The sequence below is a fragment of the Pelophylax lessonae genome (assembly GCF_965119305.1).
Source record: "Pelophylax lessonae genome assembly, chromosome: 4".
In the NCBI taxonomy this organism is placed as follows: domain Eukaryota; kingdom Metazoa; phylum Chordata; class Amphibia; order Anura; family Ranidae; genus Pelophylax; species Pelophylax lessonae.
The window spans coordinates 177609603-177635998 of record NC_138771.1 but is presented as its reverse complement, the minus strand read 5'-3'; the positions used below and the strand labels follow the sequence as shown (position 1 = coordinate 177635998).

Sequence of the window (26396 nt, the reverse complement as noted above, 5' to 3'; positions counted from 1 at the left end):
CTTTGCATTGCTTTCAAAGTTTTTCATCTCAAGAAAGTTTGTTTTTTTCATGTTCTTTACAAAATAATAATATAAAAAAACAAGATTATCCACACATTTGAGGGTGGTGTATCCTGGCATACAGTACATTGAATGATACACTTGGGTTCAAGGTTGAATTTACCATAAGGCATGATTGCCTGGGGCAATGGAGTTAAAAGGAGGAGAACTAAGGATTAAAATGTATAAATCATAAGTTCCTTATTTTGTGCTGTCTGCCTCTGAACATTTCTTGCTATATTCAACAGTATTCTAGAGGTAAAGGGCTGTAGAGAGAAGTAATTGTATTCTTTACAGTTCAGGAAATATATAAACCATCCCTCCCTTCTCTTGTTTTGTGGGCTGTACAGTTGATTTGCAAATAAAGCTGACCATATGAAAAGAAGGAGCATGCAGAGTGGAGGAGAGATTAGAAGGGCAAAGAGATGAGGTTAACAGTCTGCTGCTTCTCATTGCTTTGTCCAGTCACAAGCTGGGGAAGGGACAAAACCTAGATGTGAGGTGACACTGTCACCATGCTAATGCAGGTTAAAGTTACTGTGTCTTCACAAAAGAAAAACTGCCACCCCCACCCCCCTTTTACTCACCTTGCCATCACTGCCTCTCCTCCACAGCCAGCTACAATACCTGCAACTCCAGGATATGGAGGACCATGTGACCTCCTGCCCTGTGACAGTGCTCAGGTCTAGCATCCAATGGCTATGCCCAAGCATTGTCACATGACTGAGGAAGTGACATCACCATTGCCCTGAGTCATGGATACCCAAGCTGGACTTTAAACATGTCTGCATTTGTTCATTTACATTAAATGAAGAGTGTTGGGATTAGTAGTTTAGAGAAGAAAGATTTTGTAGAAGATGTTGTTCAATTCACAGGAAGTGACAAAGAAACTGCATTTCAGGCAAGATCAATCGGTATTGTATATGTTCAAAATGTTTTTAGCCTGGAATTAGAAAATAAAGTCTCTCTACATCTAAGGACTGCTAAGCTGGAATATATTACATTGTTTTTTTCTCTGACTTAGTTATCAATTTAAAGAGGTTGTAAACTCATTTAAAATTTTTTTTTTTTTTTAGAAGCTGCAAGAGAAAGACATAATGAGCTAGTATGCTTCGCATACTAGCTCATTATGAAATACTTACCTTAGAACGAGCCCCCGCCGTGCCGCTCTCTTACCTGTATGACGGGCGACATGACATGTCGCCCGTCTTCCGGGATCGCGGCATCCGGTCATCTGATTGGCCGGAGCCGCGGTGACGTCACTCCCGCGCACGCGCACGGGAGCCGACGGTCACGGCACGGGGCTCTGAAGGAACGGCACGATCAGCCGTTCCTTCAGAGCGCATGCGCCAGTGACGTCACTGGCTGCATTAAAGGTAAATATCTCCTAAACGGTGTAAGTTTAGGAGATATTTACAGTACCTATAGGTAAGCCTTATCATAGGCTTACCTATAGGTACAACTTCCTGAGGAGGGTTTACTTCCTCTTTAATAAGAATTCCTAATGCATAATCCAGCTAGGGCCTATGTAACTATGTATATACCGTATCTGACTGATGATCTTTGAAGTAGACATTGCTACTCCAGTGATCTCCACTTGCTTCTGAGTCCCATGCTGAATGGCTGGTCTGATGCATTGTGAACACAGGAGGTTTGCCAAATAGTGTGAGTGCTAATCCGAGAATGTTTTGCATTTTCTGAATAAATTTATTTATTTCAGGTACTTATATAGCGTTGTCAATTTACGCAGCGCATTACATATACATTGCACATTCACATCAGTCCCTGCCCTCAAGGAGCTTACAATCTAAAGTCCCTAACTCACATACACACACAGTAGGGCCAATTTTATACAGGATCCAATTAACCTACCAGCATGTCTTTGGAGTGTGGGAGGAAACCGGAGTACCTGGAGAAAACCCACGCAGGCACAGGGAGAACATGCAAACTCCAGGTAGGTAGTGTCATGGTTGGGATTTGAACTAGCGACCCTCTTGCTGCTAGGTGAAAGTGCTAACCACTACACCACTGTGCCGCAAAGCATTCTCCAATTGGATGAGTGTGACACCATGGGCACACCTTTCTGCCTTGTCCAATGAAAGAATACTTTGTATTTCTTCAGAAAATCCTTCTCTGAATGGCATCCGCGCCAGCAGCTGACCTCCAATGTTCAGTAAGGAGGAGTGCAGCCTATCGGCACAGGATTTAGAAGCAAGTGGAGATGCCCGGAGTAGCGGTGTCTACTTCAGTGATTTCCAGCTTCCAAGGGCATCAGCCTTGTATAGTTTATACATAGTTATATTGGTCCAAGCTGGACTTATGTAACTATGTAGAATATAACTATATCTGGAATTCTTCTGCAACTGTAGTAGAGAAAAATCAGGTCTGATGGACATGGCTAAACTACAATATGTAAACCCCAACAGTTAATAGACAGAAATACAAATCGTTACGTGGGTATAGGATGTATATATTTAGCTGTTTGTGTGGGGTTCAGCCTTAAACTCTTGGTTGGAACTTAAAGAACACATACATCTTTTAGAGAATTGAATTCAAGATTCAGTCACTAAATAGTGGTAGGAGTCTTCCAAGATCATATATGATTCCACTGTGTGAATATCATTATATCGCAAGTGTTATCAATGCTGAATGACATCATGTCTACATGAGACAGGAAGCAATAGGCATAATCCCACTGGCAGAAGAGCACAAGGTCACTAGGGAAAATTATCAGTCGCAGCCTGAATGGTGTAAGCTTTCAGGGATATGCATTTCATGTATGCAAACCTTTCACATTATAGATGTGTCAAGTAAGGTAAAAACTCAAGCTTTTGTTCTTTCAGATGAGAACAATTAGAGGTGGTAGAGTTCTAAAGTCTCAGCACTTCCCTGCAGTGTTTTGGTCTTCATATTTCAGTGCAAGGGTGTTGTTAGATGCATGATTTATGATTGGTGTACTTAGCCTGAGATGACATTTCTCTGCAAGCTAAATGGCCAAGCAAGAGACGTAATGGTGATCAAGAGATGATATATTGTCATGTGTCCCTGTCTGGTCACTATACTTGAATCAGATGAAGCAGACTGCTGCTGACAAGACCAGTACAATGTATGAAAACTACTTTCATTTCTAACATTTATAACTAGTAATGAGGTCCGTGGCTTTAACCCTGTCACTGGATGCACTGCTGGGTTTTAATCTCATCATGTTTCAAAGTGGCTCCAATGGGTGGCAAATCAAGGTATTCCCAGTAGGGTAGATGACACTTTTGAATAACTAAGTATTTATTGCAGTTGCAGCTGGCCCACTAATTCATTTCAGAATCTGTGCACTAAAATTTTCTTAGCATTTTAAGTTCATCCAGCTATATTCATACACATGATGCTGTTCTCAACAATACTTCAAGTAGCTGATGCGGAATATAATATAATTACATCTGCATATATTGGTGATTGGATTAAATGCACTTTTTATTTTTTTTTCTTATTTGATATCTTGTGGATTACTATAAACTCCAATTTAGTACTGAATAACTAGACATAACAGCATCAGTATCTCTAGATGACATTTTTGGGTTGTATCAACAGTAATGATGCTTTCCTGGAGTATAGCTTTTAAGTGAACTTTTCCGAAGAGAAATATGAAAGCTGCTATGGCTAACCTTTTCTAGCTGTTATGCTAATCAACTGGTTTCAGTATATTTTGAGTCAAAAGCTGGCTTTACACTGTTAGTAATTTTTTTTTTCATTTATCCAGGGGGCTGAACGGAAAAAAAAATGAATACCTCTATCCATACAAATGAAGAGGGCGCGGGAAACCCCCCCTGCCAAGATAGAGTATCCCTCCACTATCAGAATACACTGATCAGTGCCTGCAGCTGACTGGCTGCAATCGCTGATCGAAAAAAGTTTCCCAACATGTCCCTTTGAGAGAAGTTGATCAAATGAGATGGCCATACACTGATATAAATTTGACTGGTCCATGCTGAACTGGCCAAATTTCAATTAGTGTATAGCCAGCTTAACTCTGAGCAAGGAAAGTTAGAATAAAGTCAATAGTTACTTCTTTCTATTAAGTAAGTGAGAAGTACTGAAGCAAGAGGATCAGCATGACAGCCAAGTAACTTTTAATTGCAAAACTAAATTTTAACAATGGCAGCTTCCATGTTTCTATTTGGCAAGGTTTCTTTCAAAGTGTAAGTGTAGCACCCAACAGGTAGGTGCTAGGTAAAGATATAGTGGGCCTTGTCTGCCTAACAGCGGGGCTGTGATTTAATAGTCAGGGTGTCATGGTTTCCAGGTGTGCCTGCTGAAGGGGGAGTCTCCCCACTGGCTCCTGTGAGAGGCTTCTCATAGGGCGGTGGAGGAATCAGTGGACACATCCAGGCTTGTAACTACCCCAGGAGGCAGATTGTGCCACAAAGGATTCTGGGAGTGGGTATAGGTTTGGGGGTGGTACATGACACAATGTCTTTGGCGGGAGCAGAGTTCCAGGAAGGAGAGTGTGGCTGTCTCTTCTCCTGTCTGAGGAAGGTGGATGTCTCAGGGTGTCGCCTGAGTGTCCAGAGCATGCTGAGTGAGCTGAGGGGACCCGGTGTGCCGAGAGCCTGCGGAGAGAGAGAGGGGTCCAGTCCCAGGAAAGCCTACACAGGTCATGAGTACTGAGCATTGGCCCTGGGGGTCTGCCTGAAGTTAGAGGGGACCACTCTGGAAGAGTTTCTGGGATCCAGTGCCAGCTAGTTGTAACGGGGGTACCTAGGTTGAGGACCCTGAAGCTACAGAGGGGGTACATAGTCAGTGGACCCTGAAAAGTTCAAGGTAAAGGGAGCACCTGCGGTTGGGCCCTGAACTGTACAGAGTGTGTCAGTTGCAAGTACAGCTATACAGAGTTCTACTTCATACTAGTTCAAGCTAGTCAAAGCGGGGGACAGTATTCAGTGACTTCTACAGCACAACAGTGTCAGGAGTTCTACAGTTCTCAGTCCTGTATCTTCTGGACTAACATTTGAGGATTCAGCACTTCTGTGTTCTACAGGATATTTACAGTGTTAGTGAGCATTGACTGGCGTCGGCTGGCGTCAAGGAAGCGCCAACGGGCATTTTTCAGGAGTAAAGTCCCACATGTAATTAGTTAATGTCTCAAGGAGTATCCCACTCATTCCCTTCTCCCATCCCCTTTAAATCAAATAAAAACCATAAACAAAGATGCCGGAGTTGTCGCTGCTTAAGTTGTCACACCCAGGGTCACAGCTCACATGGGCTGGAGAGAGTACCGGTACTAATGGCAGACCCACATCAGGCCACAGGCCTGGAAACCTTGCTACATAGGTATAGCAAGGGAAGAGTAAGGAAAGGTAAAACCCCTACCAAATTATTTTTTTACTGTCTGTGACCTGCTGGTGAGATTTCCCTTCACTTACTGTCTTGGCAAAACAGCAAGAAGGAAATGGAAATCTCCCCAAAGTGAAGAGAATTCCCATCTTAGACACCAGGAGGCTGGTTTACTAAAACTGGAGAGTGCAAAATCTGAATCAGCTCTCCATAGAAACCAATCAGCTTTTTGTCAAAGTTTATTTGAACAAGCTGAAGTTAGAAGCTGATTGGCTCCCATGCACAGCTGCACCAGATGTTGCACTCTCCAGTTGTAGTAAATCAATCCCCAGGATATACAGTATATTATAAAAAGTATTGGGATGCCTGCCTTTATACGCACATGAACTTTAATGGCATCCCAGTCTTAGTCTGTAGGGTTCAATATTGAGTTGGCCCACCGTTTGCAGCTATAACAGCTTCAACTTGTCTAGGAAGGCTGTCCACAAGGTTTAGGAGTGCGTCTATAGGAATTTTTGACCATTCTTCCAGAAGCGCATTTGTGAGGTCAGGCACTGATGTGGGCATAAGACCTGGATCGCAGTCTAATTTATCCCAAAGGAGTTCTATTGGGTTGAGATCTGAGATCTGGACTCTGTGCAGGCCAGTCAAGTTCCTCCACCCCAAACTCGTTCATCCATGTCTTTATGGACCTTGCTCTGTGCAATGGTCAAAATCATTTGGTGGAGGGGGGATTATGGTGTGGGGTTGTTTTTCAGGGGTTGGGCTTGGCCCCTTAGTTCCAGTGAAGCGTTAACATACCAAGACATTTTGGACAGTTTCATACTCCCAAATTTGTGGGAACAGTTAAAGGGTTGGCCCTTCCTGTTCCTACATGACTACGCACCAGTGCATAAAGCAAGGTCCATAAAGACATGGATGAGCGAGTTTGGGGTGAAGGAACTTGACTGGCCTGCACAGAGTCCTGACCTTAACCCAGTTGAACGCCTTTAAAATGAATTAAGGCACACTGCCAGCCAGGTCTTCTCTCCAACATCAGTGCCTGACCTCACAAATGTGCTTCAGGAAGAATGGTCAAACAGTCTCATAAACACACTCCTAAACCTTGTGGACAGTCTTCCCAGAATATTTGAAGCTGTTATAGCTGTAAAGGGTGGGCCAACTCAATATTGAACCCTACAGACTAAGACTGGGATGCCATTAAAGTTCATGTGCATGAAAAGGCAGACCCCCCAATACTTGATAATATAGTGCATATCCCTATTGGGAAATTTCCCCTCACCTTGCTCCTATCTGCCTCAGTGACAGTGTTCACCAGAACAAGCAGAGGAGTAAATCACTGAAATAAAAAAATGTCAGAGGGTCAAACCCTTCCCTACACCATCCAAAACTGAAAGTAATTACTTCACTTTTAAGCTGTTTTTTGTATTCAATATGGCTGGTGATATCTCCAGAGTAACTAGGAACTAAACCTGACTCTGCATGTTTGTGATCGCATTGAGTCCTGAACTACAGTTGTGCTAAACTCCTGGGACATTTACTAAAATCAGTCTGGTGAATGGAATTGTCTATTGTAACAATGCAGCAGCATATTTGTTCTGCTTTAATTTGCTCTAGCGGCATTAATTTCATCCTGTGTATTGGATTGTATAAAAGCAAAAAATACTTTGACATTATTTAGACTTTCATTGTGCAAATGTCCCTATTAATAATTCTCATATAGAGACAAACATTACAATCAGTAGAACTTTTTAGTTTCAATAGTTTTTATTAAGTTTTGACAAGCATAACAAGCATAAACAGCCAAGTGGTAGTAGAACTTTTTAAAATGATCTTATCACATGAAGCAAGAGAAGATACATTTAAAATGTAGTTACCGTATCTTGGGTGTACACTAATACTGATGATTTCTTTTTTGCTTCAGAATCTGAAGACAAACATATTCTTCCTTACTTCTAGGGTATGTTGATGAGGGCAGTAACTGGAGTATATACAGATATTTTGTTCAATGAATGGATGCCTTTTTCCTGTCTTTGAGGTCGAATGGTCTGGAGATCACATTCCCAAGGGCTGAGTCATTTCAAGACACAATCAAGTAGTTAATCTGTGGACGGAAACGTAGTCCGGATTTCTCTAAATGTTTAGTAATATACTTGTCATCCAGGAAATCCCACCTTTATATTTCAGAATTATTTTGTTTAATTAAAATGACTCAGAAGGGTGGTCCAATTTTGAGTGCACCTCTGCCCAAATGTTAACTTTAAGCCTTTCTTTACCCAAAATCCAACACTTAATATATAACAGCTTATCAGTCCTCAGATGTGGTGGCTGCATTAGTTGCCAATAACACACTTCCCGTCATACAGTAACAACGCTCAATTAATATACTGTGTCTTTGGAGATGCAGCAGTGTTGCCCTAGGACAGGAAATGTGTTAGGACTACAGAACTGTTCCCCCTCCTCCTCTTGATGACATAGAAACAAGGTTATTTGCAGTCCATAAATAGAGATAGAAACAATGTAACTGGTAAAAGTGTAGCACACTCCTTTACATGTTCATCAATGGCCAAGACCAGACGGGGCTGCGTTCATGTGAAAGTCAACATTATGGCAGAACCCTGGCTTGGAAATGAGCCATACACTGTGTGAAGCAGGGTAACATACATAGTTTCTCTGTGTTGTATTTTGTCCCATGTCACTACACACCTTTGCTCGATATATGTTGCATTTTGGAGGGACACCCAATGAAACCCATGCCCTCTCCACTAGTCCAGAATACCTCGACCACCTCACTCCCAGTGACAAAATGAGGTCCCTCCGTGCACCTAGAATGGACCTCATGCATGCATGCAGTTTACTCCTCCTCTCTCCCGTACCTTGTGGCTAGGTACTTGCTGTCTCTGTACCGTGGGTTTAGTCCCAGTTACATTGGGTGAACCAACTGCTAGGGAGGGAGCCAGCACACTGACCCCTTGCTACCGAAGGACCTGTCTCCTGCGCGAGGTACCATGCTTCATGATCGGCTGCTATACTATACCACCAGTTTATGATTACCCGTGGCAACTATTTTCCTGCTCTGACTCTTATGCTGAGTTAACCCTTCTGTAGTGGGATTGTTCTCTTTCCTTGAGTGTGCTTTACAGGCCCTGTTCCTTTCATATGCCATGTACCACCATGCATCTCTTTGAATAACTTAAGACCTGGATTTCAACAGTTAACAAAGTTTTACTGAAACACTTAGGAACATTTCAATGTAGGTGCAACACAGTCTAGCTCCTAACTAACTATTCTGTGGCTGCCCAGGCATACCTCTAAAGGTGTAAGTCCATTGTTGGTAGTGTTCATGGCTAGTAACTTCCAGTTGGAAAATTGTTCCTTACATCGATGATCAGTGGAAATATTGCTACTCATAATAGTTGCCAGTGAGAAGAAAGCCTCTCTTACAGATAGCTAAAAAGATCATTGGTGTCAATGGGAACTTATTTGGGATTGAGAAATTGCTCATTGCTCAAGGAACCTCTATCAACCACTGAAGGAATCCTGGTGTTCCACAGAACCTTGCTTGACAAAGGGTGAATTGTAGGCAGCAGTAAGGAGCTGAGTTCCACAGGTTTCATATATACACATCCAAGACCATTATAGAATACTACACAGGCACCACACTTTATGTTACTGTCTCATCTTTGGGCCAGCATCTAGGTCCAGGAATTAATGCTGACCATTGATGGTGCCCTTACTAAAAAGGTGATGGCCTTCTAGGGAGAAAGGAAGATAAAGACATTGTCATGATTATACAGTGTTTCCTATGAGTGGTATAAAATACCTTTAAATGTATTACTTATGTGCTATGACTTATGCATGCACTTAACAGAAAACAATATATTGAGCTCTACTTTAAGGTACAGTGAAACCTTGGTTTGAGAGTAACTTGGTTTAAGAGCGCTTTGCAAGACAAGCAAAATTTTCAAATAAATTTTGACTTGATATACAAGCGATGTCTTGATATACAAGTAGCCTCAAGTCACAGCTGAGTATAAAAGAGAAGAAAGGAGCCTCTAAGTGTAGCAATATGGTTACATTTAATGAAGGTACAACATTTAGCAACTCACATGGTTGATGATTGGAACAGGCACATCTAAGGATGCAGGCATCCAGGCTAAAGCTGTCCACATAGACCATCCTCCGCACCGCCATCTACGTCATCCCTTCCATGCTGCCCCTCGCTTTCAGATCGCTTTACTGCAGGGTGGTCTTCCCGGTCAGGATTACAGACTGGCAGCCGGCAGTGCAGAAGATAGTCTATGTGGACAGCTTTACCCCGGATGCCTGCATACTTAGATGTGCCTGTTTTATTCATCAACCATGTGAGTTGCTAAATGTTGTACCTTCATTAAATGGAACCATATTGCTACACTTAGAGGCGCCTCTCTTCTCTGATACTCTGTAGCTCCTGCTGGATTTTGCTTGTGGAAGCGGCTATTTGTGGATGGACATTTTATGGTTATATAACCTATCGCAATGCTATAATCTTTTTTACATGGACTATAAACTGAAAGACTTATGAATAAATGGTTGTGGAACGAATCATCTGAGTTTCCATTATTTCTTATGGGGAAATTCGCTTTGATATAAGAGAGCTTTGGATTACAAGCATGTTTCTGGAACGAATTATGCTCGCAATCCAAGGTTTTACTGTATTTTAAATTCTTGACACAAGGAAATTACTGTTATGGTAAAGTATATTCTATGCATGAGTGCTATCTAATGCAAAATGAACATTCACCATTAAGGATCAGTGGTTATGTGACTTCTATCTGCTTCTGTAACTAATATTTAGTTCCATATATATTATAAAAGTTCTAATACATGATCATTCTGGAGATGATCAAATAGAAAACTAGAGACAATAATGTGTTTATGTTTCACTGAGCAAAGGCACAGGCAGGCCATTCATCTGTATGGCCAGCCTCCACAAATGCACCCTAATGCTGAGGTCGCGGACTTTGTAGAGGGCATACTGCCTGGCCATGGGCAGGCCACAACCACAGCCAGAGGTCTGCACCTAAGGTCTGTTCTAAGCATTTGTTGAGGGGCTGAGTATAATTGAAACTAAAGATATCCAACAAATTTTTATGTATAGAAGTACAATTAGAAGTTTAATGTATGAGCCAGGGCGCAGTTCCATGAATCCAACATTTCATTCGTTTCAGTCTCGCAAAAAGAATGTTCAAACATTGTGTTGAACAGCAATTTCTTTATCAAAAGCCTGAATTAATAGCAAAGAAATGACTTTAGAAATATTTCATGTGACTTGAGTGTTCACTTTTCTATGTGCCACTGCTACTTTATATCAAACTGTTAAGAAAACATGTTTATGTGTCACATGTGACATCACATGAGCCTGGTAACTAATCCACAGAACATCACTTTTAGTTTACTTTTGTAAATGCAAAATTAACAAATGAGGTATTTCTGTACTGCTCAGCACAGAATGCAGCAGAACAATGTGTTGACCTGACTCGTGAACGGATAAAGGTGACAGCTGCCTTGTTTTAGCATACGATGGCTCTACAAAGCTACAATACAGCAGCTGACCTTTGTCATGTGCATCATTTGCAAACACTTTTACATGTAGGGGTAACTATTACTATACATTTTTTAGCATTTATTGTACAAGTGAGATTTTCGTTTTCATGTAAACCCTTTTGAGATTCTGTCAAAACACAATGTCAGCAAAGGTTTACACTTTTTTTGTGGACCGGACAAGGAGATCTTGGCCCTCATGTGTATAGGCAGCAGTATCTGGGCATCCCAAAATCACCTGATGTACCACAGGTTTACTGTGCCTGTTCTCAGGACACTTTTAAGGTCTGTGTTCAGTTGATCGGGCAATACTTAAAGTGATACTAAAGTAAATTTTTTTTTTTTATTAGTTAAAAATAACAGACATGTTATACTTACCTGCTCTGTGTAGTGGTTTTGCACACAGCAGCCCAGATTCTCCTCTTCTCAGGTCCCGCTTCAGCGCTCCTTGCCCCTCCCTCCTGTTAAGTGCCCTCACAGCAAGCAGTTTTCTATGGGGGCACCTGAGCCAAGTCATAGCTCCCTGTGTCCATTCAGGCATTGAGCCATGCCCCAGCCCCACCCCCTTTCTCTTCTCATTGGTTGACTGATTTTGATTGACAGCAGTGAGAGCCAATGGTGCCGTGAGAAGGGGAGTCCCAGGCAGCCACTGGACCTAGATGGACCTCAGGTAAGTATGAGGGGGGCTGCTTCACACAGAACTCTTTTTATCTTAATGCATAGATTGCATTAAGATAAAAAAACCTTCTGCCTTATCAACCACTTAATTATTATCTAAAAAAAAGAACACATTCAATGTGCATAGAATGTTTGAAATACATGTACATATGTATATGACTGGTACTCAACCAAAGAACCATGCCTTAACCTTCCACAGTGTCTACCAGTTCCCATACTGCCACCCAACCCCCCCCCCCCCATAGTGGCCCACAGTGCCTCTTAACCTTTTACAGTGCCTCCAAGCCCTTGAGTCCTTACATTGCCTGTCAATCTCCCACAGTGCACCCCAGACCTTTGCAGTGTCCTCAGCCCTAATGGTGCCCCAACAGTCTCCCACAGTGTTCCCCAGCCCACCCCACAATGTTCTTTAGTCCCCCACATTGCACCAGAACCCCTTACCCCCATCTCCTTGAGAGACCCCCAGCCAAATATAAAGACCCCATCCTTCACGGCTCCCTCCTGAAACTTTATCCCCTAAAGGGCCACCAAGTCTGCTGCAGAGTCCCCTAACCCACCCACAGTGACACCCAGCCCCAACCAGAGCCTTCTATAATTCATACATAGAATACATATATATAATATTTTCATACTTTTATTCTGTGAGTACAAAAAAAAATGTGTTTTCTACTGTTGGGGCACATAAAGTTTTGGAAAAGGTTATAAGGCCCTGGTCTCTTACTGCTGGTAACTTCTTGCTTGGAGGTTTAATAGTAGAATGATCTGAACCACAAACCTTAAAGTGGTTGTAAAGGCAGATGGTTTTTTATCTTAATGCATTCTATGCATTAGAAAAAAAAGCCTTGTGTGCAGCAGCCCCCCTCAGCCCCCCTAAAACTTAGCTGAGCCCATCTCGATCCAGCGATGTCCACGAATGCCTTGGCCATCCAGCACTCTTCCTTATAATTGTCTGGAACACAGCAGCAGCGCCATTGGCTCCCGCTGCTTTCAATCAAACTCAGTTAGCCAATGAGAAGAGATAGGGTGCAGGGCTGAACCATAGCTCCATGTCTGAATCGATACACAGAGCTGTGGCTTGGCTCGGGTGCCCCCATAGCAAGCTTCTCTCTGTGGGGCCACTCAACAGTAGGGAAGGGACAGGAGCACAGTAGTGGGACCCAAAAAGAGGCGGATCTGGGCTGCTCTGTGCAAAACCACTGCACAGAGGTGGTAAGTATAATACGTTTGTTATTTTAATAGAAAAAAAATGAGACTTTACAATCACTTTAAAGACACAAATACCCCAGAGCATCCTGACTAAACATCTGACCAAACCTTTCTGTCCATGCCCATCTTTTAATGATGTTTAATGTCACAGTTCACATAGCTGTACCTCTATGAAGGCCCGAGAGACCTCTGAATATGATTAGGCCTCTTAATACATAATTGTTCAAAATTAACATTTCTTTTTATGACGGAAAAGGGTAATGGCATTTATCACTACAAATGCAACAGCTCATAAACCTTGCCAAAATAGGAGGTACTTGAATGTTGATAAAAACACAGGAAATAAACAAACCATCAAACAGTAGATTAAATTGTATTTACTGCACATTTGCTAGGCAGCTAAAAGAAATTGCTGCAGTTTTTACTATTGTCCAGCTGCCTTTGCCAGCAATCTTGATTCTACTCACTTCCAAGGGATAAGAGTACACTACAAAGATTAAATGTTCATTGCATGTTCATAATTTATTTTCAAAGCATCTTACTTTTCATAGTCTAGGGTTAACATTAACCATAAACACAAGCACGTACAAAGCATAACTTTAAGACAGAATTTATTTAACATCACAATGTCCCTTTATAACTGTAGGACATGTGTTGAGCATATGTCTCATCTTAGGTCCTTTATTACAAGAATAAAAATTCCCTGTACATCATGTTGTACAGATGTATTTCATATACTGTAGGTTCCAATGTATAAAGCCTATGCGTTTTGTATTGCATGTATCTGAAAATGGTATGCATTATTTCCCAGTCTAAAAGTTGCGATATCTGTGAGCAAATATTGTCCTAGGATATACAAATTTGTAATACTGTCATGCGTTAGTCTACCCATTCATGGCGTATGTATCTCATTGTGCACATCACTGCTGGTTATGCCCCGTACACACGTACCGATCTTCGGCCGAACGATCGGCCGTCTTTTGTCCAAGGGCTGTCTTGTCTGTTGAAAAGTGCAAAAGACTGCACACGAATTTTGTCGGCCAACAACAGCCGACTGCAGAAGTGATGTCATGTGATGGTTAACTTTCCGTGTGTTTTTTCTTCTCTGAGCATGCCCAGTCTTGCAAATCTGCTGTCTGTCGGCCGAAATCTGTACTGACTGGCGAACAATCGGCCGTTCTGGTGTTGGCCAACAAAAATTTTAATGCCTGCACAACAGATTCTGTTCGGCCGAAAATGCGCTGTCGGCTGTCGGAAGCATCTTACTAACAGGCCTACAATCGGCCGAACGGTCGTCGGCCGAATATTTACGGCCGACAATCGGTACGTGTGTACGGGGCATAAGGCCTTGCAAATAAGAAAGCTTTGTCAGACATCCAGTACATTTCATCCAATAAGGGCTGGATAACCCACAAAATGACTTAGGTGGGTGCCTATGACCCAGTGGTAAATTCGGAGATTATATTGTGTTTTGGTGTACCAAAAAAGTGTGCTTTACAATAAATAAATTAAAGATTAATAACAATTACAACAAACACAATTGGAACTGCCATCATTTTATTCTATAGATCCTCTGTTTTCAAAAAATATGTAGTTTAGTAACTCTCCAGGCCGATAGGGGTTGGTTTACTAAGATTGGAAAGAGTCAAATCTGGTGCAGCTCTGTACAGAAACCAATCAGCCTCCAGGTTTTTTTTCTAAGTTAGAAGCTAATTGACTACCATACAGAGCTGCACCAAATTTTGCACTCTACAATATTAGTAAAGCGACCCCATATTGTTATGTTTTTATATTAATGGAATATGTGAACAGGGTGCGTATGTGGACGGTGGTCTGGGGAGGAGATCAGGCCAAAGCTGTTGACCTTTCTAGTATGGTTTTAATCCAGCTCAGCCTAAATTCACACAATTTAGCAGGGGCATAAATATAAGGATAAGCATACTGCTTCAGATTTTGGCCTAGGACCTTTCTCCTTACTTAGCTGATCATACGTCATAATGAGCAAGTACAAGTTAGCCATGTGCAAGCTTCACTGTTCCATGTGCCAGACCTAAAGCTTCCCTATACAGCCCTATAGTAGGGCACTCAGCACACCTGCAAAAATGGGTGCATGTTTTATACGCAATGGCAATGCTCATGATTTTGCTTCCATTCCTGCATTGCACAAGTGTGGACAGAGCCTTTATCAGGAATTATTATCCCCACATCATTGGAGGTGGGGTGGATAACACCTGGTTAAAGGTAATGGATCCATTTCCAAGCACATTTTTTTGTGTGATGAATGAAGAACTCTTACACAGAAAGATTGTGGACTTTGCAACGTTTTGTATTATCTATAGCACAGATATGTGTTTTAGCATTGGTTGTGTATGGGAATATATTATTTTTTTTTATCACAGCTGCTTTTCACATTATAAGGTTTGATAGAAATTGTTGATTTATTGGACAGGGGATATATTACTCTGTATAAGCAAACCACAGGGCATCAAAAGGGTGGCCATGATACATAATCTAGACTGGGGGCTTGGTTACAGCTGCCAGTAATGGGAGCTTTATACATAGCTGTAGTCTGTTACTGCCTTGGTAGAGACATATCAATACTGTTGGCAGATCAAACCACTAGGCTTTACGTTTATGTTAGCTATACTGCATAAGACTGATTATACTTGCCATGGTCTACAAAAAATCTTGCACTTTGGCTGGTAAATAAGCACAATACTTCTATGTGAATGTTTGGCAATTTCTAAAGAGTTTTTTCAGGACTGACATTGGTGCCCATAGTCAGTTCTGTCAGCTTCTTTCTGGTAGGGTCATTACAAAGAGGAAGAGGTTATACCCCTCAAAACATGTCAGTCTTGTCATCGGTTGTGGGGATCTTCCCTACCGGCTATTCTAGCTGGAATGATGTGAAGAGACCCTGTCTGGACTTGATTTACACTTGTAATTTTAATGGATTTGTGAGTATATTCATGTGTTTTAGCAATAGAAGGTGCCTGGAGTAATACACTAGGCCAGTGATGGCTAACCTTGGCACCCCAGATGTTTTGGAACTACATTTCCCATGATGCTCAACTACACTGCAGAGTGCATGAGCATCATGGGAAATGTAGTTCCAAAACATCTGGGGTGCCAAGGTTCGCCATCACTGCACTAGGCCAATACATCCTTCTTTGTTTTTGTATTCAATTGCAAAACTGAACAGAACAAGAGTCCTTCCATGAATTTTGACCACAAGAGAAAGTTTTGAAAATCGCATTGTTAATAAGAATGCCCACTGGTTCTTTTATTTATATATAATTTATATTAATAAAATAATTTTAGAATGTATATAATATATACGCTGCATACTTTATTTTATATCAGCAGCTAACAATCGTTCCTGCATTCTCAATTAGCTGTCATTTCTGGAGGAAACATTGATAGATATGCTAACTTAGAATATTGTCTACTGATAATTTAATTGACTTATAAAGTGTGCTCTGAATTATTTACATTTTATTGAACAGCTTTTAGGTAAACATATCTCTGATACACTTTTTTCTGCCTGCGCTAAATTGCTGACATCAAGGTTAGCCAAAGGCATTGCTACCACACTGGCACATTCTGTTGAAAGCTAGGCATTGTGAGCCACCGCCTTCCAACTGCTAGAATGTATACCCCTTTTTAAATTATACAAATATACCTATAGGATGGATGAGTAATGTGCAGTGAATGAACATTACTGTAATGATACAGCATGTAGATCAATAGATAATAGTCCACTATTCAACCTGTATCTGCTGTGATAGATTTCCAACTGATATTACAAATATTTGAAAAGAGGGACATAACAATACAGCGGTGAATGTGACATTCAGCAAACATTCCCTGCAGGTGAATGGATCCCTATCTTTAAACTACATGTACCAGGAGGATACTCCTTCAGTGAATGTTTGTTGAATGTCACATTCTCTACTTTTTAAATATACTGTAACCCTTATTTTACATATTGTAGTTGTGCTGATCTAGGCATGGCATTTTTAGTTTTGCTTTTTAGGTTATTGTATTTATATGGAAAATACTGTAACATATTTTAATTAGCTTTATTGAATTGTTTTGTTGAAATCATTATACATTTCCTTAATAGACATGTCATGTGATAGAGGATAAATTGCCTTCATTTGTAAATTAAATTTGGCTAGGAAAGTGTGTCAGGTCAATTATGCCTCTGCCTGCCAGATTCTTATGGCGCACTGTCACACATTTAGTGTTTTCCTTGAACGCCTTACACTAACCATGGCTTTTCCTCGAATATACAACTACATAAATAAATATTTTTGTAAACAATAAAACTTTTTTTAATGACAGATAGATAAATAGATAAAAAGAGTATAATTATGATAGTGACATGTAAAGTATACTTACTCATCATGAGTTTTCCAGCTAGAAAGCAAATAGGTAAAACTGCGCATAGATGGATCGAGATTCAGACAGGTCAATAGGGGCCAGCTGAATTTCGATCTACTGTATTTTCTGGCGTATAAGACTACTTTTGAGCCTCAAAAAAATCCCCCAAAAATGGGGGGTCGTCTTATACGCCGAGTATAATATCTCCAAGGTAACCTAAGTATAAGTATTACCGGTAGATGAAAATTAGGGGGGGTCGTCTTATACGCCCAGTCGTCTTATACGCCGGAAAATACGGTATGTATGGGCATTGTGGTTGTACAGAAGTTGATCCACCTATTGACATCTGTACCGTTTCCTTGCTGGAAAATATTCTCTCCATCAGCGCTGCAGGCTCTAGCCTCCCGTCAGAATACAATACAATACAATGCAAGGTGGATTCCCCAGTCCACCTCAAATGTGTGTATTGGGGATTTGGATCTGTTTTTTTTTTTTATTTGTTCAACCAGCGGGTTGAATAAAATAACAAACCCATCTATGGCCAGCCTAAAGCCTCGTACACACGCACCGATTGTTGGCCGTGAATTTTCGGCCAACGTCCGATCGGCCGATTGTCGGCTTGTTAGTATGATGATTCCGACAACCGACTGCGACTTTTCGGCCGAACAAAATCTGGTGTGCATGCTATAAAATTTTTGTTGGCCGTCACCACAACGGCCGATTTTTCGTCAGTCAGTACAGATTTCGGCAGGCAAACATCAGATGAGCAAGACTGGGCATGCTCAGAGAAGAAAAAACACACGGAAAGTTAACCAGAACATGACATCACTTCTGAAGTTGGTTGTTGTTGGCCGAGAAAATTCGTGTGCAGTCTAGAGCACATTTCAACCAACACAACAACACTGGACAAAAGACGGCCGATCGGTCGGCCAACAATCGGTGCGTGTGTACGAGGCTTAAGTGTAATGTCTGTGCCTCAAATGTAATAGTGGTCAGGTACTGTGTATCACCATTATGGCTCATTGAAATGTATGAGGGAAGCTTTTGAGTAAACCAAAAAAAAAAGATACAAAACAACACCCATCTCCTACATACTAAGAAAACTTTACAAGCAGCCACATTTCTTATCAACCCGTAGGCTAGATCAGTCACATAATTTATTAATACAATAATGCTTAGGTTTTTGGGTAGGTTTTAGTGTTTTGTGGGGATTGGCTGGAAAGGACATTATCTGGTAGTATAATATAAGTAATATATATGTATATATATATATATATATATATATATATATATATATATATATATATAAGCAATTTAACCACTTAAGCCCCAGCCCTATTTCGGACACTTTTTGTTCACGCGTTAAAACCAGTATTTTTTCCTAGAAAACTACTTAGAACCCCCAAACATTATATATATTTTTTTAGCAAAGACTCTGGAGAATAAAATGTCGGTCATTGCAATATTTTTTGTCACGCGGTATTTGCGCAGCGGTCTTTAAAGCGCCATTTTTTTGGAAAAATTTAGAAAAATCACATTTCACTGCATTTAAAAAATACTAAACAGTAAAGTTAGCCCATTTTTTTGTATATTGTGAAAGAACATGTCAGGCCAAGTAAATAGATACCCAACATGTTTAAAATTGCGCCCCCCCCATGGGATGGCGACAAACTACGGTCAATAGAGATCTCAATCTGCGACGCTTTAAATTTATTTAACGGTTACCAGTTTAGAGTTAGAGTGTAGCACTTTTTTTTAAATTATTGCTCACGCTCTGGCGATCGCGGCGATACCTCACATGTGTGGTTTGAACAGCGATTTCATTTGCGGCTCGACTTCCGTATACGTTTTTTTTGTGTGCGCGAGCTAACAGTGACTTTAAATGACAGTAAATTTTTTTTTTTCCATTTATTTTATTTATTTTTTTAACTTTATTAAAGTTTTAAAAAAAAAAAAAAATCTGATCACTTTTATTGCTGTCACAAGCAATGTAAACATCCCTTGTGACACCAATATGTAGTGACAGGTACACTTTATGGAGGGATCGAGGGTCTAAAAGACCCTAGACCCCTCCACTACACTTCCCTGTATGCAAAACGCCATGGACGCCGCCTCCGGGTTACGTCATCGGAGACCCGATCGAAGCCATTTCCGGCTTTGATCGGGACTCCATCCGGCTGGGTGCTCGGGGCTCCCGGTGGGACGGGAGCCCCGGTAACAGCCACGGAAGGCGGCGGGAGGGGGGGGATGTCCCCTCCCGCCCCCCCCGAGTACCGATCGAGCGGCTCCCGAAAGCCAACCGTCGGCTCTAAACCACGGTACCGGGATGGTGCCTCTAGCTAGAGGCATCATCCCGGTATAACACCGCAAAGTTTACCGACGTAGGTCTACGTCAGTATGCGGTAAGTGGTTAAGAGTCTACATGTTAACATACACTCAGTGGCCACTTTATTAAGTACACCTTACTAGTACAGGGTTGAACCCCCTTTTTCCTTTAAGAACTGCCTTAATTCTTCATGGCAATGCTTCAACAATGTTGGAAAAAATTCTTTGGAAATTTTGGTCCATATTGACATGATAGTATCACACAGTTGCTGCAGATTTGTCAGCTGCACATCTATGATACCAATTCCCCAGTTCCATCACATCCCAAAGGCGCTCTATTTGAATGAGATCTGGTGACTGTGGAGGCCATTGGAGTACAGTGAACTCATTGTCATGTCATTGTCATTGTCAAGAAACCAGCTTTGAGCTTTGTGACATGGTGCATTATCCTGCTGGAAGGAGCCATCAGAAGATAGGTACAATGTAGTCATAAAGTGATGGACATGTTCAGCAACAATATTTAGGTAGACTGTAGCGTTTAAACATTGCTCAATTGATACTAAGGGGCCCAAAGTGTGCCAAGAAAACATCCCCCACACCATTACACCACCACCAGCCTGAACTTTTGATACAAGGCAGGACGGATCCATGCTTTTATGTTGTTTATGCCAAATTCTGACCCTACCATCTGAATGTCGCAGCTAAAATTGAAAGTTATCAGACTAGGCAACGTTTTTCTAATCTTCTATTGTCCAATTTTTGTGAGCCTGTGCGGATTGTTTCCTGTTCTTAGATGACAGGAGTGGCACTTGGTGTGGTCTTCTGCTGCTGTAGCCCATTCGCTTTAAGGTTTGATGTGTTTTGTGTTCAGAGATGGTATTCTGCATACCTTGGTTATAACAAGTGGTTATTTGAGTTACTGTTGCCTTTCTATCATCTCAAACCAGTCTGCCCATTCTCCTCTGACCTCTGACATTAGCAAGGCATTTTCATCCACACTACCGCCGCTCACTGGATATTTTCTCTTTTTCTATCCATTCTCTGTAAACCCTAGAGATGGTAGTGTAGGAAAATCCCAGTAGAACTGCAGTTTTTGAAACACTCAGACCAGCCTGCCTGACACCAGCAACTATGCTATGTTCAATGTCACTTAAATCCCCTTTCTTCCCCATTCTGATGCTTGGTTGAAACTTCAGCAAGTCATCTTCACCATGTCCAGATGCCTAAATGCATTGAGTTGCTGCCATGTGATTGGCTGATTAGAAATTTGTGTTACCAAGCAATTGAACAGGTGTACCTAATAAAGTGGCCGGTGAGTGTATATGTAAAGACAAAACCTTTTTCTTTAGTTTTGGATAGAGTAGGAAAGGTAAATCCCCTAGCAGGTTATTTTTTGCTGTCTGTGTCCCACTAGGGAGTTTTCCATTTACTTCCTGTTTTGGAGATACAACAAGAAGTGAAAGTAAATCACCCCAAAACTTTTTTTTTTATATTTTTTTTTTATGACAGACGCTTTCATTGCCTTTTTTGTACTTTGTAGGTCCTCAACATTGGATTGTCTACTGTGTTTTTGTGGTCATCTTAACTGACTTTTTGTTTAAAATCCACCGTTAACTTAGTGGCCATTGTATGCAGACTGTATTCTGTATTTTCTTTTTTTTATTAATGATGTAAATACTATGCATATAGCACCAACATATGTACAAGGTGAGCACCATGTTCTAAAAACATAAAACAATAGGAGTCAGAATAGCATTTTTTGAAAATGTATTGTAGAGCTCATATATTCTTAAAGCGGAGTTCCGCCTTCCCCTCCAAAAATTAAAAGTCAGCAGCTACACATACTGTAGCTGCTGACTTTTAATATTTGGACACTTACCTGTCCTGGAGTCCAGCGATGTCGGCCATTGTCACTGCCATTGCCGGTAGGGAAACCCGGCAGTGAAGCGCACTGTGCATTCCTATTGGAAGGAAAAGGAGGAGGGGGCCGAACTTCCGGGACGGACAGCCGTGGTGCCGTGTCCCCGAATAGGGGAAGGGGTACCTGTCAAAAACGGGTACCCGTTCCCCCCTCCCCCCTGAAAGCTGCCAAATGTGGCACCGGAGGGGGGGAGGAAGCAAAATAGGGGAAGTTCAGTTTTTGGGTGGAACTCCGCTTTAAATTAGACAAACTAGAAGGCAGTTCTTTCCCAGAATGTTTTGCCCGAGGGGAAACATGTAACCCATGGTTTCTCAACCAGGGTTCCTCCAAGGGTTCCTAGGGGTTCCTTAAAAAATACCAATGTTTGCCTCTCAGATAAGTTTCCTTTGACATCAAATATCTTTTTAGCTATCTGAAAGGGGGAAATTCTTCCCAATGACCACAATTGGGAACATTTTTCCCACTGACCATCACACTAATGTATTATGAGTTGTAGATATTGTCATTTTTAGCAGGGGTTCCCTGAAACTGCAATTTTTTTTAGGGTTCCTATGTGTTGAAAAGGCTGAGAAAGCCTGATCTATTGAAAATTTAAACAATGTAGAAATTTCAAAGCAGGTTACACATATAGGAGTGTAGAGGTCTAAAAGTGCCTTCATTTAGTTTGTACTTTAGGGGGATTGGAACCCATTTGCGAATATTGTTACAATATAGCAATCAAAATAAGAATTAATACTGCCTAGGTGCCTTATAGTATCCACTCAGAATCAAAGATATGCAGGAAAATGTGTTGGAATTTTACTAGCTTTTGTGATGAGGAAATAGAGTGTTTTTATTCAAACACGCCAATAAATAAGGCCTTATGAGTAAGTAATTGTGTCATTCTCTGTATTGTCCTGTCCACAAAGAACAATAGGCCTTATTTGTCAAATTCACAAGGGGGCTATGTTGCTCTTACCAGCCAATCAGATCCTTTCCTCAAGCAAGAAAGGAAATATCGCTTTTGAGCAGTGAAACTTCTATCCAGACACAGCTATGATGAATGAGAAAACAGAGGGTCATAGGGCTCAGTGACAAAGCATGAGCACAAGTCTAGAATGCATGAAGTAATTCCACATTGTATCTGTTATGAATTCCACATTGCATCTGTTAGCTGTCATCAAATCAAAATTTACATATTTTCAGATGCCTAGGGCATATACTTTTTTTGTTGGCTTGTTAATACAAATACATAATATCCTTTAACTTACTAATCTTTATCATTGGTTGATATTTTTGAACATCATTACAAAGTGTTCTTTATGTACTGATGTACAGTATAATTAGATCCGTAAACGCACCTTCAGACATTCAGCTGACTTGTTTTGTTGTGTATATGAAACTTTCATCATTTACTCCTTAAAGTAAGGTTCCTTGTTATTGTAAACTAAGGTTTTTTTCAGCTGGAACGTGGCGTGGCAGAACATGGCACCCTGTGCTCGCCACTTACTACTGTCTTTTGTAAACATAGAAGCCCGGCTTCTGTGTTTACACATGACAGCTCTCCCCCTGGCAGCTGGCATAGAGCCCCTTCTGCCCTGCATATTCCTATGAGAAAGAAGCACAAAGAGAGTAGTGCAAAGCAGACTACTACCTTAGTATGTTAAAACACCAATTTATTATAGAAGTGAAAAGTAACTATAGGTATAGCACTCACAAAAGAGGGGGAAACTCAGGAAAGCAGCAACAATAGACTTTGGGGAGTTCTGGTCCTCCACACTCCAGCCCCAGCCGGGAAATGAATGACGCAATTTCAACTGTTAGATGAAAGCCTTCAGCATCTATGGAAAGAGGAAAGAAGGCTGTTTTAATGCTGAGATGGGTGGCTATGTTCATTAATGCAGGCTCTCATGTAATAGTTGGAGCGGCTTGATTCATTTCATGTTTGGTGCTGGATGTAGAGGACTGGACCTCCCTAGAGTTTGTTACTTCTGCCTTACTGAGCCCCCCCCCCCCCATTTTGTGAGTGCAACACCTAAAGATTCTTTTTACTCCTATATTAAACTGGTGTTTAAACAGAATACACTATTGGTCTGCTTTGTGCTACTCTCTTTATGTTTCCTTTATATGTGTACAGAGCCTCTAGTCTCCAGTCAAGCTGGTGGTATGTGTATCCACTCATAGTTGTTTTTTGATATTGGGTTTTCCAGAACTCTGCGCTTTGTACGTAAAAAACACCTGAACTCTGCACTCTGTACGTAACACACTCCTGAACTCTGCACTCTGTACGTAACAAACACCTGAACTCTGCACTCTGTACGTAACACACTCCTGAACTCTGCACTCTGTACGTAACAAACACCTGAACTCTGCACTCTGTATGTAACACACTCCTGAACTCTGCACTCTGTACGTAACAAACACCTGAACTCTGCACTCTGTACGTAACACACTCCTGAACTCTGCACTCAGTACGTAACAATCACCTGAACTCTGCACTCTGTATGTAACAAACACCTGAACTCTGCACTCTGTATGTAACAAACACCTGAACTCTGCACTCTATACGTAACAAACACCTGAACTCTGCACTCTGTATGTAACAAACACCTGAACTCTGCACTCTGTACGTAAAAAACACCTGAATTCTGCACTCTGTACGTAACACACTCCTGAACTCTGCACCCTGTACGTAACACACTCCTGAACTCTGCACTCTATACGTAACAAACACCTGAACTCTGCACTCTGTACGTAACAAACACCTGAACTCTGCACTTTGTATGTAAAAAACACCTGAACTCTGCACTCTATATGATGCACACTCCTGATCCCTAAGTGTCTGTGCCTATTCCCTGTGAAAAAAAAAAAACCCTTATTAAAACCAGTTTACAGTGTCATATCCAATGGCATGAAACATCCACAATGTGACCATTTGATCTATCTTTGTCTGGACATCAGGGAAATAGACAGCAGTGTTTTTTGTCTTTGTTTCAATTAAGGTGTACTTTTGTGTCAGTGTCATTTTGTGGCCAAACCTTTATGGAAATAAACAATGCAGCACTCCTGCCATACAGTAATATATAAATATGATCTGTTCATTCAATTGTGTGATGAAAAAAGTGATGACGCAAAAAGTGTTTAAAACTGCTGGAAAACATATATATGGTCAACATTTGAGATCACTTTAGAGAGAATTTATGATGCACTGATATTGACCCATTTGGAAAAATAAAAAGTAAGTAACATAATGCTTGGTAAGCATCAAAAGAAAAGCATAAAAAAAGCATAAAAAAAAAACATCATAAATGCAAGTGAACACTACTCTATTGACGATATTTACAAAGCAATCCACACTTAGAAGCAATTTAGAAGCCTCCGTGTCTAATGCAGGCCTGGACATGGTAGAGTGCAGAGGCTTTTTTATAAGAAGTAATGAAAACAAGGAGGTCTATGTTACAGTTGCTGACACTTTTCTTTATTACAGTCGCTAAAAAATGCAAGATCTGTGACAGTGTTATTACTTTGGGAACAAATAATGCAGTTTGTACACGTGTTGTAGTTACACTGAAAACTGTGCTCATTGCTCGCTGTTTTATTTGATAAGCACTTTTTTTTGGCTTATAATCTAAGCGTGCCTTTTTTTTTTTTTTCAAATAGATGACGGAGGGTCGGCGATGTCAAGTCCATCTACTAGACGAAAGGAAGTTGGAACTTCTTGTACAGGTAACAAAAACGTCTCCTATACCAGGCTTTATATTAAAATACACTTACTTAAACTTTAAAGTGGAACTAAACCCATATATTTAAATGTTTCCCAAAACAGTTACATTCAAGGCATGTCGTGATTGATAACTGTCACAGGTGCTTGTGCTTCCAACCTAACTGTCAAGCTGTCAAATGGCTGGTGTCATAATTGATCACATGTGCAGCTCCATGACAACTTAGATCAAATAGAGGCTACGATGGTAACTTCCTTGGCTGTAAAAGATAGAAGGGTTTAGTTCCGCTTTAATCATTCACATGTGCACTGTTACACCAGTGCAGAGCTAAAAGCAGAGCCCTACAATCTTCAAGCTTTTCAGGACACGAAAAGAAAAGGGATACGGTCATCCCGACTTTCTGCCTAATTGGCATTTCCTGAACAGGCACGTCTTTTTGTCAAACTGCGATTAAATAGCATTCCTTGCATATACGTGAACTGGGTGGACAGGAAAAATAATGCCTGGAAGAAGGAAGGCTGGCTTAAGACATGAATGGATACACTTGAGACTGAATTGAATTCCAGGAAGTGTGCACTCATGGTGACTTTTACACATAGTGTGAAATATTTTCAGAATTTATTTTACAAAGGACAGTGTTATACGAGGCTGAAACCTGATTTCAGCACATACCATCATGTAATTGTTATTCAGTACTTGTTACTGATTGTTATTACTCTATCTAACATTGTCATGGGATGCACTTATTAAGTGTAAATAAGCAAGTACACACTGTTACGAGTAAATTTATAATTTTTTTTGTGATACAAATAATATATTTTCGCCACCAAAAAATATCAACGTAATGGTAAACCCAAAGAGGGTAAAAAAAAATAAAAAATACAGTGGGGCTTGTGCTAATTTTGGCCTGTGCAGCCTCCGGGGGGGGGGGGGGGGGGGGGGCTTAACATATGTAGACTACACCTGAGTTGTTTAGCTTTAAAGCGGAGTTCCGGCCTATTTTGCAACTTTAGTGCTTCCTGGAGTGCTTGCTAAGTTGATCAACATTTGGGCATTTTCAATTTTTTTCGGGGGTCCCTTACCTTATTTTCAGGGCATTTTTGATTGTACTTCCTCCTTCTCCCCCCTCTGTGGCCGCGGCCACCGACATCACTTCTGCCTTTGCATTGCATCCTGGGAGCTGTTTGTCATCACTCCCAGGAGGCTGGAATCAGGAAGAACTCCCAGAA

The 26396-nt window shown here is 41.1% G+C and overlaps 1 protein-coding gene across 7 annotated transcripts in view; it reads left to right on the top strand.

Annotated features, from left to right (window-relative positions):
* The window catches only part of FRMD4A (FERM domain containing 4A), a 580110-nt gene that overhangs the window by 294951 nt on the left and 258763 nt on the right, over positions 1–26396 (top strand). For all 7 annotated transcript variants that reach the window (XM_082254218.1, XM_082254217.1, XM_082254215.1 and 4 more), the window contains exon 2: positions 25106–25171. In XM_082254218.1, the coding sequence (XP_082110344.1) occupies positions 25106–25171 (66 nt within the window). The remainder of the gene's footprint in view (positions 1–25105; positions 25172–26396) is intronic.